The sequence below is a fragment of the Lepisosteus platostomus genome, chromosome 8, assembly GCF_059453375.1.
Source record: "Lepisosteus platostomus isolate fLepPlt1 chromosome 8, fLepPlt1.hap1, whole genome shotgun sequence".
NCBI classification, from domain to species: domain Eukaryota; kingdom Metazoa; phylum Chordata; class Actinopteri; order Semionotiformes; family Lepisosteidae; genus Lepisosteus; species Lepisosteus platostomus.
Genome location: NC_142618.1, coordinates 31,417,879 through 31,433,370, shown reverse-complemented (window position 1 = coordinate 31,433,370; position 15,492 = coordinate 31,417,879). Strand labels below are relative to the sequence as shown.

Genomic DNA, 15,492 nt, shown 5'->3' with positions numbered 1-15,492 from the left:
TATGTCTTTCACTCACAGTTCACCTCTGGCTATTCCTTGCTGTCTACTTTGTGTTGTTTTTCATCTTACAAGAATTATATGATATAGTGTGATAATATATAATCAGATAGTTTCACAGTAATACATTTCAATCCTGAGATATTTACAAAGCATAAAAAATAAACAAACAGGATGCAACAATTCATATGACACTTCACATGCTTACCAGAGTGAAGACAAGGGCTCCTAGTCCTGCATAGGCAGTCTGTAACCATGGAATCTGGAGGACAGAAAGCACATTCCCAGTCACCACTGTGACTGCTGCCAGTGCTTCTGAAGAACCTCCATCAATATCTTCTTATTCCACAGCATCTTCTGACTGTCCGGTTGTGCTTACCCCAGGCTGTATATTTTATTTTTTATCTGTATTTACTTTTACTCTGACATAGGTACACTAATCAGTGCTTGTGCACATCATGATTTACCTACATGTTTTTGACCCACACTATGTAGCATTATATACTGTACACATACAGCACAACCCCAGATTCAAGATAATTGCTAATTGGGAAAAAAGGTACATTCACTTTTTGGCTGAGAAACTGTTTCATTATCTGTAAGCAATATTACAATAATGTTCTCTTATGTGGTTTAATCGTCTTTGCCACAAGTCACACGGTACGTTTAAGTCATTGGTTTCAAGCAAGCTCATTAAATGGTATAAAATGGACCAAAGGAGACATTGTTAACACAGCACAAGGTCCTTTTATAAGGCTCCAGTGCTTGTAACATAAAGTTGTGTTGGAACGGACTGGTTGATTTTTGAGTCTTCCTTTGAAATGTTCTGTACATTTATAACGATGAAAAAAACTGTTTTGAAAAATAAAACCCAAAACTGCCAAAACAGCTCTGTGTGCTACAAATATTGGCAATCTTCAAACCTAAAGAAAGCAATTAGCCTAGTTTAGTAAATAAGATAATGAGATTAAATAGTGTAGTATTCTTTGAGTCCAATAAATAAAGTTAGATGGACAGAATATTCTTTTCCTTTTAGAAAGCTTGCATGAATATTCACTGGTTTATCTTGGGAATATCAGAGTCATGGGCTGTGGGAGAAGCCCAGCAGAGGGCAGGAAAATGGATAAAACTCATATTGGGGGGGGCTATCCTGAAAGAGGCAGTGGTTGCCAAGGCTACTCACGTATCCAAAGGGTGCAGTGAAGATGAGCACCAGGCCAGTGAGAAGCAGCACCATCATGAGGGAGAACATTAGGCCATGACACGAGGTGAAGTCAAACTGCAGAGACAGACAGACTCACTGCCATGTAATGATGTACTCACGAAAAAGACTTAGGTGTATATGTTGACACACCATTTATATCTTTTAGACAATGTGAGGAAGCAATTAAAAAGTTAAAATTCCGCAACACACAAATAAGACGTCATTAAGAACATTGTGTAGTATATTAGTCACACTAAGATATTACTGCTCTGGAATCTGCAGAGAAGAGCAAACATATGTTCCCTGGCTTCAGGCCAGGAACTGGCTGGCTGACAGGCTGAACCTTTTTAGCCTTGAACATCGAAAACCACAAGTAAGCCAAAGTCAAAGCAGTGTTTTCTTTAGAATTAGCAGTGAAACACAAATCAGAGAGCACAAGAGGAAACTAGATGGAAGTACATTTAGAACCCAGAACAGGCACTTTTTTACCCAAACCATTGTGGAAGGAAGAAACAAACAGTTCAGCCATGCTGTGGAAGTCAACAACCTGGCTTCTTTCAAGAAGCAGCTGAATCCTTGGTAGATGGCTGAATGGCCTCCTTTCAGCTGTAACATTATGAGTATGTGTTCCAACGCCCATTGACTGCCCTGTCTATTACACTGATGTGAACAAATACTGTATACTTTATAGAAAATCAACTGGAGTTTTCAGCAAATCCAGAGCTGCTTATCCTCTCTTTGGCTAGCATCATTTTTGTAAAAAATTGCCAATAGTTTAACAAATATGTGAGATTAGTTGGGGGGGCAGGTATTACCATAACAATAAGGATTAAGTTTAAGAGACTATCTCACAAATACAATAGCTCCTTACAGCAGCTGAATGGAAAAGGTCATCACAAGATAAAAAACAATCTGAATCTTCTTTTAAACCAAAGAGTGCCAAAACTGTTTCTTTCAGGTCTACGTTCAAGTGGACTTTCATTTTGGTGCTGTGATATAAATAAACGAGAAGGAGACATCCACCCAAATAAAGAAAAATAAATTTGTATGTGGGCATGCAAGTATTACTATCAACGTGGGAAAACAATTTTCTAAAAATAAATTACACACCCCCCAAAAAACTGGGCGTTTCTGTTTTAGTACAAGGGTTTGGCAGAACGGTGTATTCTGCAAATGAATGGCGTTATGTATTATGCATTATTATGTATTATTCACGTGAGTTGCAAACTGATTACACACCTAACAACTCAAATTATGGTATGTTGAATCATTGAAAGCTCACACTGTTTTTGAAAATGTGAAATAAGTCTTGCTAATTGCCATAATGAAATTTTTTTAGATATTTAGATTTATTTGCTATTTTACACTAAAACTATATTATGCAAGTACTAAGATTTTATTTCGAAAAATATTTTAAAGTGAAGACAATTTTGATAATAAAGTGCATTTAATTTTTAACATTCTTATTTCCAGTCTCTTGTGTCCTTCTAACCAGAGGTTTAAGCTATGGACTTACGAACCATGTAAGTGGTGCTCTTACCTTTGGAACTAAACTATTTGAATTTCACTGCATTCTTGTACAATCAGACCTACCTGAAACTCCTCCTCAATTCCAACTAGCAAAACAATTTCTGACTTCTCTACCTGTGTAGTGGGGCTGCTGGTGTTGGATGGCTGCCACAAGTCTTGTACTGAGGTGTCATGTACAGGTACCACTTCAGTGGTAGATGAAGTAGGTCTGCAACTATGTTCAAAGTGCTTTAGGATCCTTTGAAATGTAAACAGCATTATAATTGTGATCAATTAATCTACTGATCATGAACACAGGCCTTGGATTACAACTGCTTTAGAGGAACTGTGAGATTTAGAACTGGCAATCATTTTGGAAACTTTTTTTTTTGTTTTTTTGGAATTGTTCCTGGACATTAGACGAAACTGGTCTTCAAAACAGGCTGTCTGCAACCTCTTTTCTTTTCCGGAGACTGTTATTTATGTTGTATGAAAATATACATCAAATATGATTTTACCACAGCTCTAGTAATGGGTATGCTTTGAAAGAAATGGCAAGTGGAATGTAAGAACGTGACAAAATTGCCATCGAGTTGTTAACTCAATGAAATTTTGGTGATGACAATCTGCTGATGAAAAGTGCTTGACAAAATGATAGGATGCCATCTGTAACAATCCAAGTGCACTGAAAACTATGCCTGAGTGTCTGACAAACAGACATGTTCTCTCTATTGTAGTATCCTCTTCCTCTTCTCTTTTCCAACTGCTGTAATACAGCATTCTGTACCAGGGAAGATAGTGTTCAGCATGATAAGGTTACTTTGGCAGAACCAGGCATGTAAACCCCAGGCAGCAAGCCCAGGGGATTCTCAGGGGATCTGCAATGCCATTCAGCACACCCACAGCTCCAATGCACCATATCACAGCATTCAAGACGCACCCAGTCAGCTCACCTTGGTCTGAAAGCAGAAGAGAGTGACTGCCAGGCACACGAGGGCAGTAATACCAACACACAGCATCACCACTTTGGTGTTGTGGTAGCTGCGAAACCAAAACACATGCTTACAAACTGTCAGAACAAAAACAATCCGATAAACAGTTCACAGTCCTTCCCTCAGTGTCTGAGTTCATGAGTTGTCCTACTCATTCACTCTCTTATCTGAACACTTAATCTCATTCACTCTTCCTGTATTACTTAGTCATTCCTTGTAGTAATATTTTAGAAAGCTCACAGATTTCTTCTTTCATTTTTTTCCCCAAATGAACAACGAAACATGAACCAGAGAGCACAAGGGGGAACAAGGGGGAACTAGGTGGAAATGCATTTAAAACTGAGAAACCTAACTTCTTTACCTATAGAGTTGTGGCTGTCTGGAAGAAACTGCCCTGCCTTGTTGAATCCAATACAAGGTTTTTTTTTTCAAGAAAGGGCTGGATGTGATCTTTGAATTAATAAGCCAACTACCAAAGAGGCCAGGTGGGGTGGACAACCTCTTTTAGTTTGTAACAGTTATTATGCAACTAACTCCCCTTCTCTCATTATCTTGTCACTCATAACTCTCACACTTTGTCTGTCATAATCTTTTAATCACTGCCTTAGCTCTTGCTTTTTTAATTGCTAAGGGACTTTCACACTCCAGCAGCTACAGTAGGTGTTCAGGCACCACCACTCAGTCATTCCTAACTCATTCATTTATATTTAAACCATTTCTTGACTCCCAGGTAGTATATCTTACCTTGCCAGCATTCCTGCCATATAGGACATGGCCAGGGTCTGAAACAAGAAGAAATGGAGAGCACAGTCACTGCATGGAAAGTTAATTTCAAGGTACCTCGGGACTGGAAAACTGTCTTTCTTATTTGCTCTTTTATTTCACTGCTGTTTCGTCTGAAAACTTAAGAATCATAGAATTTTCCTCACAAGCAACATGAAATGGTTTAGTATTTCAGTCACAATGAGAGGAATAAAGAAGACTGAAAATGCAGAGCAGGCGTGTCCAGTCCCAGTCCTGGATGTTCGTGAGGCTTAGGGTTTTCAAGGTCTCTTCAAGGCAACAGCACCTGACGAGCTGGGAGCTGCTGTTAAACAGATCCGGTTTAGTACAGTAACCAGCACGTTAAGAGACACATCAGCTCTACAGGACCAAGACTGTACACCCCTGATATAAAAGAATAGTGGATTTATTCTTTTGAAGATAAAGATTAAGTGAACTTTCCTTACGCTAGAGGGTGGCATTCCAGCTTTTACTGTATACCACCCTGGTTAGCTGGTTTGCCACATTTTTTGCGATGGCTTTTTGAAATGTGCTTTCTGATAGTTAACAAGAAGGAATTATATAGAATGAGATGTATATAGATAATTCTACTTTACGACTCATCAGTACAACTTCAAGACCCTCAAAGCCTTGATATGGTGCATTTTTTGTACCTGAACTGTTACACTTTTCTTCCATTCTCAAGGTGGCCTTGCACATCAGTAGTTATTTGCTTGGATGCTGATTTTATCTAATGACATTTGCACCCATCAATAAATCTGGGTATTTTACTGGAGCAAATAATACCTGCCTCATGGGTACAACAGCATTGGCCAGAACTCTAACCACTACTCCACAGTACTGCCCCTTCAGATCTTTGTTAATCACTAAGTCTGAACTTGCTGCTATTGAGTCAGTGTACGGTACCATTTCCACACTTCAAAATGACCCAGACGACAATTCAGACAAAGCAAAATACGTGACTGGAAGATGACAGAAATAACCAGCCAAATAAAATAAACAGTATATAAGAAGAGAGTAGTTGGTGGATGCCATCATCACCAGTAAAAGAGAGGAAAGAAAAAGACCACTCTGAAACACAGCTCATTGTCAGTCCAGCAGGTCCAGATCCCATTACATAGGACACAGGGGAGCTGAGAGGAAGCTACTCAACTCTCAGTTAAGGCCACTTCTGCATCAAAAAACAGCAGCCCAGGGTGGAGCCTGATGATGCATTTCCCTTCATGGAATACTCACAAAGATGCCCAGCAGGATGAGATTGGTGGGATACCGCCGCCTGAAAAGAGGAGAACAACCATTTATTTATTCTTTAAAAATCAATATCACCAGTCCTGTTGATTTTCAACACCATATCTTCTTGTTACTTATTAAGAAATTGTTTATAATTAGCGTTATTAATAATAGACTTTAGATATGGAAAAAGTATTTTTTTTCCTTTTTTATTGGGTTGAATGTGTTTCAGGGGATTTTTATTGCTGTTCTTTTTTTATTTTATTGCCATTTCAGTATTTCTGTATTCAGGCATTGTGTGAAATTCAGTATATGACTATGCTATTATGTATTCTCATTGTTTGCAAAGGGAATGAAAATCCTTATTCCAAATATTAAAGTTAAAGGTCTTGTAATAGCCAAAAGGAAGAAAAAAATATTACATTTTATACGGGTAACTTTTCAGCAACTTATTTAATTAATTCCTCCCAATCAATGAATCAATCCAGCAATTTTAAATTTTGAAAACTCAGCACCTCTTCCTACAGTGCATCACAATGATGAAATCCTGCCTCCAAAAAATTCAGATGCCTGTTTTGCCAGCAGAGGTCACTGTGGCCCAGTTAGGAGTACAAAACCCAAAGCAGCTCTGGCTTCCCCTAGGCAGCCCTGCACAAGGATCACATGAGATCACAGCATTAGCAGCGTGAAGAGTGTTGTGTGCTTGATGTGTCTCTGGTTCACTCATCCCGTAACTGACTCATATAATTACTGGCATCTGTTCAGTGCTTTTCATCCCAAAGGATCCCAATATGTTTTGCATATAAAACAGAACCACTTCATCCATCACTGAATGCAGATCCTGGGTGATACACAGCAGCCATTCCACACCAGCAGGCCCACTGCACAGCACCTCAGGTAAAGAAGTGAGAAACAGCTTCCCTAAGGGAGTTAATGGAACAACTTGGGGAGGCCAGACTTTAGTCCAGGGCTCTTAATCACTGGACAGCACCTCCAACACCACTGTGTCTCCAAGGGCAACGGATGTGAAATTCAGGGTCAGCACCACTTCCTGCAGCAGCCTGGTTTTCCTTAGAGGTCTCTAATCCCCCTACCGACAAGGCCCAGGTTTAGCTTCTGAGATGGTAATGTTTAAACTTCTTATAAAGTCTTTCAGAACACACAAGGCTAACTTACAAGGCTTAGGATACAGGCCACAGGGCAACATTTCTAGGACTAATTAAACATTTACAAAGTACTTTATTCAAACATTTCAGGGAGCACATCTGCCACTGTACACTCTGGAAGAGGGTGGCAGTGGTATAAAACTCTATTAGGCTGAGTGGTGTGACACTGATAATGACCCTGAAAACAATAACTGATCATTAATCAATGGGAGAAACTAGTATCCCACAATCTGTTGAATTGTATTTTATTTTTATCTCAATTAAAAAAAAAACTAAACACTTGGTTTGATTACAATTTACCTCAATTAAAAAGAATTGTTCATTGGTTTGCCCTTTTTCTAAATATATTTTCCTTACTTTACAACTTTACAAATATTGTAGTCACCATGTTTCACATTAATAATAAATGGCATTTTAGAGTAAAAAATATGCACTGGACTAGCAGCCCAAAACATCATGTGCAGAAGTGGTTATTCTCCTTACAAAGCCTCTTGTTTAGGGGAAATGATTTAGTCAAATAAAATGCACCTCTACACTTTTTTTCCTTCATTCCAAGAACACCTGCAAGACATTCCTATTAAAACACGCTTCCTTCAACATCAAGATGACTGGAAATACTTCTGCTCAAAGCCTGGCCGAGATTCAGATTGTGATGTTTCAGAAAAATATTAGCAGTACCATGAAGCTGTGCTTCCGAGTTTTCATTCTTCAGATTTTGAGCACCTTTCCAACTGTGTGCTTGTGGGACCATTATTTGTGGTCAGATCAGGAGAGGAGAAGGTGCAACATTAATGGATTTTAACTGCTTCAATGTTTCAAGGGTTCTTTAATATGCCACTGTTTTAAGTTGTTGTGCAGAACTTGACCTGGGAATACACTTTACTAGATTCAGAATTTATTGAAGGTCTTTGTGCCATCTTACAATTTAAAAAGATCCTTCTGTTCAGACCTTAGCCAAGATTCAAAATCATACCATAAGAAACTACCATCGAGGGGCACAAGTCATATTGAATCAAGTAAAATTGAAATAATTCATCTTTTATCTGAGGGTTCAGTTGTATGATCTTTTCTGCCTGACACTCACACTTGTTAGCAGTGTCATGTCTTGTTAGGTTTTGCCTTGTAATCTGATTTGATATTTACTGTCCTATTCTTTCACTCTTTTATGTCTATAACGCTGATAAGAACATAATAAAGCCATCTGGCCTGTTTGGTACTTCACAGCTAATTGATCCAAGAATCTCATCCAGTTGTTTCTTGAAAAAAAGCCAAAGTATCGGCTTTAACCACATTGCTGGGTAGCTTTTTCGGCACTTGTGCCCTCTGGTTCGTGTTTCACTTTTAATTCTGAAGGAATCTGCCCGTTACACTTTGTCAGTGCCATGGAAGATTCTGAATACTTGTAACAGGTCCCATCATACTGTAGGTTCCTGTGTTGAAGATTCAAAGCAATTTGATCCTTCAGGCTATCACATTGCTTTGTCCCAAAAATGAATCTGCTTTCTCTTCTCTGGACTGATTCCCGAGCAGCAATATATGTTCTATAATGTGGTGACACTACTCTAAATTATTCTAAATCCGAAATGACAATATTTTAAATGAGGCCTTACTAGTGCTTTATACAATTCTGACATAACATCCCTTAAATTTAAATTCTCTGATTTTAACTATTAGAGTTTAAATCAAGGGATATTATGTTAAAATTGTATAACTGTACTGTGTATGCTGTATTCATCTTGGATCTGTTCTCTACTGACTTACCTGGTTACATAAAATAATTCAAGAAAGCAACTAAAACAGTCAAGGAACACCTGAAGAAGGCTCCACGGCCGAAACATTGTGTTTTCTTTCTTCTTTTTTCAGCATGGAATAAACCTATTACTTGCTCCTTTGCAACCTACGCATGCTGACGCAGCTACCCACCTGAACTAAAACAGTCTCTTTTTTGAAGTGTTGGAATAAGTACAGCTGACAAATGGGATTTGGTTAATTACCAAGGCGCTGCACTGTATTCATGCTGTAACCCAGATTGAGTGAAGCCTGACATTTAATCTCACCTGGCACTTGTGCTGCATACCAGCACCAGGTATGTTCCCATAAAGGTGATGCTGAAAGGAACAGAGGACAACTTAAACACACACCACAACCAGGAGAAAGTGAAACAGTGAAACCTGCACTGAAGAATTTGAATTTTGTGGTATCGTTATTTTTGCCAGCAGCCCTTTACGAGACTTTGTTGCCAAATAACCATCAAACTGCTAGACAGTTCTTTAGGTGCAGCTTCTTTTCCAGTTTCAGTTTTGAGTATAATTTTATTCATTTTACAAATACACCAAAATACACAAAGAAGGGGGCAGAAGCTGACAAATTAAACAAGTTCTGAAGATGAGAAGAAATGATCGACACTTGCTATCACAGCTTCTGTGCAGGCAAAATGTAGGCCAGTTGCACAGCTTTGTCTAAGAATAATTTCTACAACTGAGCGCAACCAGTTGTCATTTTAGGGTATCTCAGTCTACAAGCAAAAGATAAGCTTTGCGTTCTCTGTTTTTTTGGCTTTATAAATGCTTTATGAATTATTTTCTACAAAGAGCAAGCAGACAGCACTTGATCAGATTGATGTGGTTACTTACTATGAGGCAAGGTAGAGAATACGGTTGTACTGCACAAACTGTCTGACCTGTTCGCTGCAAGAAAAACCACAAAACGATTAGATATGCGTCTTCCGTTCTTTGCAGATGCAGCCACATGTTCCCTCTTGAATTGCACCATGCAGACTCATACACATGAGGAACTGGAACTCTGGAGCTGCTGGCCTGAGGACAGGAAATTCAGACTTTACACTGAACTTAATTGGATGGGGGTCTGAGAGGATTAGACTCCATAAGAGATGACAGACCAAAATGGAAACAAAACAAAAGAAGATGATGAAGCAAGGAATTCTGCATTCATATACCTAATTTCTAAATGAAAGCTGCACTGCGCAACAACTACTGTAACCTCAGAAACACACGACTGAATTATGCCCCCTGATGATCAGCCACAGTGCACAGACAATGGACCTGCCAGGGGGAACAGTCAAGGTTTCTCACCAGAAAGTGAACAGAGCCACAATGCCAAATGTCACCATTAGCTGAACCATCAGAATGGTGAAGACCTGTGAAACAGAGACAACAGTGCTGTCAAAGAGAAACAACTGTGTTCACTGCAATACAGCCATACACTTGCTGTTTTTACTGCAATATACAGTATAGCAAGAAACTATCAGGTTGTGAAAACGCTCGCTTCCAGGTCAGAAATTAAATAAAACTTCTTTCTATATATTTGAATTGACCCTTGCCTACAGTTTTACATTCTTTTACAGACTAGGGATTAAGGTTTTTCTTTAGCACAACAGTATCAAACATTTACATTTTCTAAAATATAGTACAGGAGAGGAAAGCCTTTTTACTTTCCGTTTTTAGTTATTGAACTACAGTGAGATGTCCAATCATGTCTATTTCTTGTTCATCTCCGGTCTCCACATTTCTCACAAACACTCTCCACCTTTTTCCTCTCTTCGTCTCCCTGTACCAGCTCCTCTTCCTTCCTCTCTCTCTCTTCCCCTTGTATCAGCTCCAGCTCCTCTCCCTCTCTGTCTCACCTTGCGTATGAACATGCGGCGGATGTTCCTGTCCTCCCAGCCATCTCCGCTGAGGCCGTCACAGCTGCCGGTGGTGCTGGGGTCCGAGAACGGCGAAGACATGTCCGAGGCATAGGGGTTAGTGTAACCTGGACCTGAGTGAGACGGACAGAAAACAGGAATTAGTGTTGGTAAGCGACTCACCCAGGTGGACTGGATCTAGTTGGAACACACATTTCAGGCACCATTTCTACCCGCCCTAACCAGACATGGGCTTGAGTGTATTTGCAAACTTTAAAAAACACGGTTTAAAGATTATATTTACCATTCAAATAACGCCTTTCAGTCACACCTCCATAAACTACCATCCATTCAACTCATTCAGACCTACAGTGGCTGTGTATATAACTGGGAGTTTTTGCTATTGATTGACAGAAACCACTCTTTAATGTCAAAGTAAAAACAAAATTCTACAGATCCACCTAAATTAAAAATAAATATAAAATGAAAAATAACTGAATGCATTAGTATTCTCCCCCTTTGAGACATGTTTTGGTAGAGACATATTTGGCAGAAACTACAGTCTTCTTAAATACATTTCTAACAGCTGTTTGGACACATGTTTGGAACTGTCAGTGAACAGCAATTTTAAACTGCTGCTATGGATTCTTGATTGGATTGAGCTCTGGGTTTTGACTGGACCACTCCAGAACACTGACTTTTTTCAATTCCAGCGGGTAATGGCTTATGTTTTGGGTAATTTTCCTACTGGAAGATGAATCTTCTCTCAGGTCCCATGTCTCTTGCAGATTGCAACAGGTTTTCCTCCAGGATTTCCCTGTCTTCGTTAAGTCCATTTTTCCTGTTATCTTCACAAGTCTTCCAGGCCCTTATGCAGTGAAGAATCCGCCTATTATAGATGCCAAAAAGCTCAATTTTGTTCTTGTCGGACCATAACATCTTGTTCCCCTTGGTCTCAGAATGTCCACTGTGTCTTCTCGAAAAGTGTAGTTGAGTTTTATCATTAGTTTTTTGTCACTCTCCCCTTAAGTCCAAATTTGGATGGCACCCAGTATGCACAGTTTCTCCCATCTCAGCCATGGAAGACTATAATTCCTTTAAAGTTGTCAAAGGCCTCTTGGTGGCCTCCCTGACAAGTGCCCTTCTCGCCTGGGTAGTCAGTTTTTGAGGACACCCTGTTCTTCACAGTTTCACAGTTGTGCTGTATTTTCTACATTTCTTTATAATGGACTTAATTGTGCTTTGGGGGATATGTAATGCCTTGGAAATTTTCTTATACTCTTCCCCTGATTGGTGTTTTTCAATAACCCTATTCCAGATTTACTCTGAAAGTTCCTTTGTCTTCATGATTTACATTTGTTGGGAGCTGTACTAATAGAACGATACAAGTACTTGGGGACTGTTCTGGACTCCAAGCTAAATGTCAAAGCCAATACTGACCCGATCCTCAAAAAATTGCAACAGCATGTTTTGTTCTTAAGGAAAGTTAAGTATTTTAAAGTCGATGATTCATTGTGATTTTGTTCTATCGGTCCTTCCTTGAATCTGGGTATTCTTGTGAAAATGTCAGATGTCATTGCATGTCTTCCTGCCCTCTCCTCCATCTATCATAGACGTGTTTTGCGTAAAGCAAACTCCATCTGTGACGATTCTTCACACCCCTTCTTCAATAATTTCCAGTTACTCCCATCAAAACGGAGATACCGACTCCCCAACTCCAAAACCAACAGATTTAAGTTCTAATTCATATCTGTAGCCATATCGTTACTCAACACTTTGTTTTTCTTCAGTCCGTCTGTACAGCACCACTGCTGCCTAGAGATAGATATATTTATCCTACACTCATGTGAAACGCCCTAATTGGACTCTATTCAACAAATTATATGACTTTGAAAGACATCTGATTACACAAGAGCCTATTTAGGTGTGTCGTAGTAAAGGGGGTGAATACTTACGCAGTCACTAATTTTCTGTTTTATATTTCTAATTAATTTAGGAGGATCTGTAGAATTTTGTTTCACTTTGACACTATAGAGTATTTTGTGTTGAACAATGGCAAAAAAATACCACATACATACAGTATGATTGTATTTTGTAACACAGTGAAATGTGAAAAACCCCAGGGGGGGAATACTTTTGATAGCCACTGGACCTGGACAAGATCTAATCAACCACTTGAACCCCTGAAAGAAAGGGGTGGCTATAGTAGAGGGTTATGCCTGATTTTCAGTCGTAGCCTTCATTTACATAATCGTAACAAAATCACAGCGAGTTGTGGAGTTGCAGCGTGCCCCGGTTACCATCAGTTGTGTAGTGTGACACCCCCAGCGACTCATTCATAGTCCCCTAACTGCCCCTACAACTGGTTTGATTTTCTTGTAGCGAGTCGCAGGTTGTAGGGGTGGGCAGTGAGCCAGATGTGTACTTGTGAGATATATTATATTACATGTTATAGTGCAATACTCATTTGTTTACAATATTTGTTTTAAAGGTGTTTTATTTTTGTCAATTTAGTCTTTATTTATAAAGAAGAATTGTATTTTTGAAGATGTTTATTTGTGGATACCAATGTCTGTGTTACACTTTTCAAGATGTTTTACGTGCTTGATCTCCATGTTGTTTGTTTACTGAACTTTCGTTTTCCTCTTGTGCTCCACATTGACTGGCTGCCAAAACGAGGCATCCTTGTGGTACTTTCGTGACGCCATATGAGATTTGGAACCACGATGAAAAGTCAGGAGGAAAGGAGTCAGGCTGTAATTAGTCACCTCCTGCGATTCCTAGTTGTATAACTTGACACCCTCTAGGCCAGAAAAGGCAGCGAGATTCAGCAACTGCAGACACTTCATTTGACATGCTCTCTGACTAGAAGTCATGTCGAGTCCTGTAGTGTGAGGCTGGCTTTAACTGGACAGAGAATGGGTGACCAGTACTACAGTGGAAAACAGACACAGCTCGAAGAAGAGAGGCAAATATAAGAAAGATACTTTTCACAGAGTGAGCGACACATAGAAAGACATATCCCAAGGGTTAACACAGCACAGCAAAGCCTAATCTTGAAACAGGTTGACGTAGAGTACATTCAAAAAGAATATGTGAGTAAAGAATGAAAGAGTTGTTTGACTGAAACAATCTGTAGCAACGGACTGGCCACTCACTTGGGCTGGGGTGCACATAAGCCCAGCTCGGGTGCATGGGCACAGTAGGGGGCGGCAGAGGGGGTGGCGGGGTGGCGTAGGGGGGGGCTGCGAACCCCGGCTCCTTGTCCCCGGCTGTGGCCTCAGCGTAGCTGGGGGGAGCAGCGGGCAGAGTCATGGTGGCGCCGTTGAGTCCTGTTGTGGGGTTGAGCAGGAGGCTGATGGGCTGGAGGGGAAGAGAAGAGTGCTGTCAGCATCTGAAACACAGGACAGTCGCTGGCTGACAGGCATAAAGTCAACCCCCTCCAAGTGCCTCCAAGTGCCCGATCCCAGCACACTGAAAACCACTGGTGGCAGAAGGTGAGAGTTAAGTTCCCTTGAGCACCCAGAAAAGTGAGTCACTATAACAGACTTGTGATACACATCAGCTCTTTTCCATGGTATTACACAACAAAGTGTCGTCGTCCAATGCAGGTACAGATTCCTCTGGCTGAAGAGCTCTCATCAAGAGACTCCTGGAAGGAGGCCAGCAAATCTAATAATAAGGTGACTCTCTGGCCTAATACACACTGACTAGTCAAAAAAGACTTAGTGCTGAGTTTGAAGTATTTTGGTCCTGATAAATACCTTAAAGAGCTTAGAAGCATTAAATCTGCTGTGAATGATCCCATCCTGTTGCTGGGTTAAAAAACTGATGTTGCAATGTCACAACACAAGTAACATCAGAAAACAAGAGCAGCAGGTAATGTAAGAATATCACCTTTGTACTGCAAATAATGTAAATCTTAAATTAAGTTAGAAGATATTTATAAAACACTTAAAAAACAAACAGTATTTATAAAATATCATTTTTTTAACTGCAGTTTTACTACATAGGGCAAAGAGAAACAGATAAATAACCATCTTGCATTGGAAAAACAACCCGGGCCCCATTCTCTCTTTAGAAATCATTTCCCCTCATCTGCCCATTCCCAAGTCACTTGCTGCTATTTCCAATCCGTCTGCACATGCAGCATACACTGTTATGTTCTTTCGCATTCTTCTTAACAAATAAGCAATTTAGCCTTGCCTTCGCAGATGCTACTTCACTTAAAATTTCCCAAGGGAGATTTGAAGTGACAACACACAGTCAAGGTCACTCGGAATACAATTCTTCGGCTATAGGAACATCAGCGTTCCATTTTCTGCAGAACTAAATTAACAAAAGGAAACTTGCAGCTTGCTTGTTAGACAATAAACATTTATCTGCAGTAATAAGCGCAACACAATAAGGCAATAAGGTGATACACCAATGCCAAGAGCTGAAGCACAGAAAATGACAGTCAAATGGGCTGATTTGATATTTATACGTTAATATAGCATCCTATATACAGTATTTGGTTACAATAGGAACTTTGGAATAGGAATAAGACTTTTTTATTTGTCTCTGCCATATCACAATATACTGTATACCATACAACACATATTAAGAGTAAGTTAAACTGAAACCACCATTCATCTAACTTCTAATCTATGTTCTCATGTGACTTTTTAATTTCCTGTACCTAATATGTAGATCTCTCAGTGGTGAATAGTCCCTGGTATTTTCAGGTGAATCAGAAAGCAATAAATTAATTTTTATTTGAACACACCCAGAGATTGGGGTGCAAGCTACTAGCATTTCTTAGGAAAACAGACACACACACAGCCACAAGGTCCATAACCAGTGCTCTTTATTTACAGCACTAAAAAAGTCCACAACAAAACATAAAGCAAATCAAAAGTCCAAGCTCTTTCTTGAGCTACTAACTACATTTCTTCTCTTCTCTCAATAAACTGTATGTACCAGGAA

The 15,492-nt window shown here is 39.6% G+C and overlaps 1 protein-coding gene across 3 annotated transcripts in view; it reads right to left on the bottom strand.

Moving 5' to 3' along the window:
* The window catches only part of faim2a (Fas apoptotic inhibitory molecule 2a), a 32,825-nt gene that overhangs the window by 6,187 nt on the left and 11,146 nt on the right, over nt 1–15,492 (bottom strand). For all 3 annotated transcript variants that reach the window (XM_088643131.1, XM_088643132.1, XM_088643133.1), the window contains exons 2-11: nt 13,683–13,887; nt 10,525–10,658; nt 9,974–10,038; nt 9,515–9,568; nt 8,939–8,989; nt 5,722–5,761; nt 4,447–4,484; nt 3,664–3,751; nt 1,181–1,276; nt 206–259 (exon numbers count right to left, since the gene is read on the bottom strand). In XM_088643131.1, coding sequence (XP_088499257.1) covers nt 206–259; nt 1,181–1,276; nt 3,664–3,751; nt 4,447–4,484; nt 5,722–5,761; nt 8,939–8,989; nt 9,515–9,568; nt 9,974–10,038; nt 10,525–10,658; nt 13,683–13,839 — 777 coding nt within the window. In that variant the 5' untranslated portion in view covers nt 13,840–13,887. The remainder of the gene's footprint in view (nt 1–205; nt 260–1,180; nt 1,277–3,663; nt 3,752–4,446; nt 4,485–5,721; nt 5,762–8,938; nt 8,990–9,514; nt 9,569–9,973; nt 10,039–10,524; nt 10,659–13,682; nt 13,888–15,492) is intronic.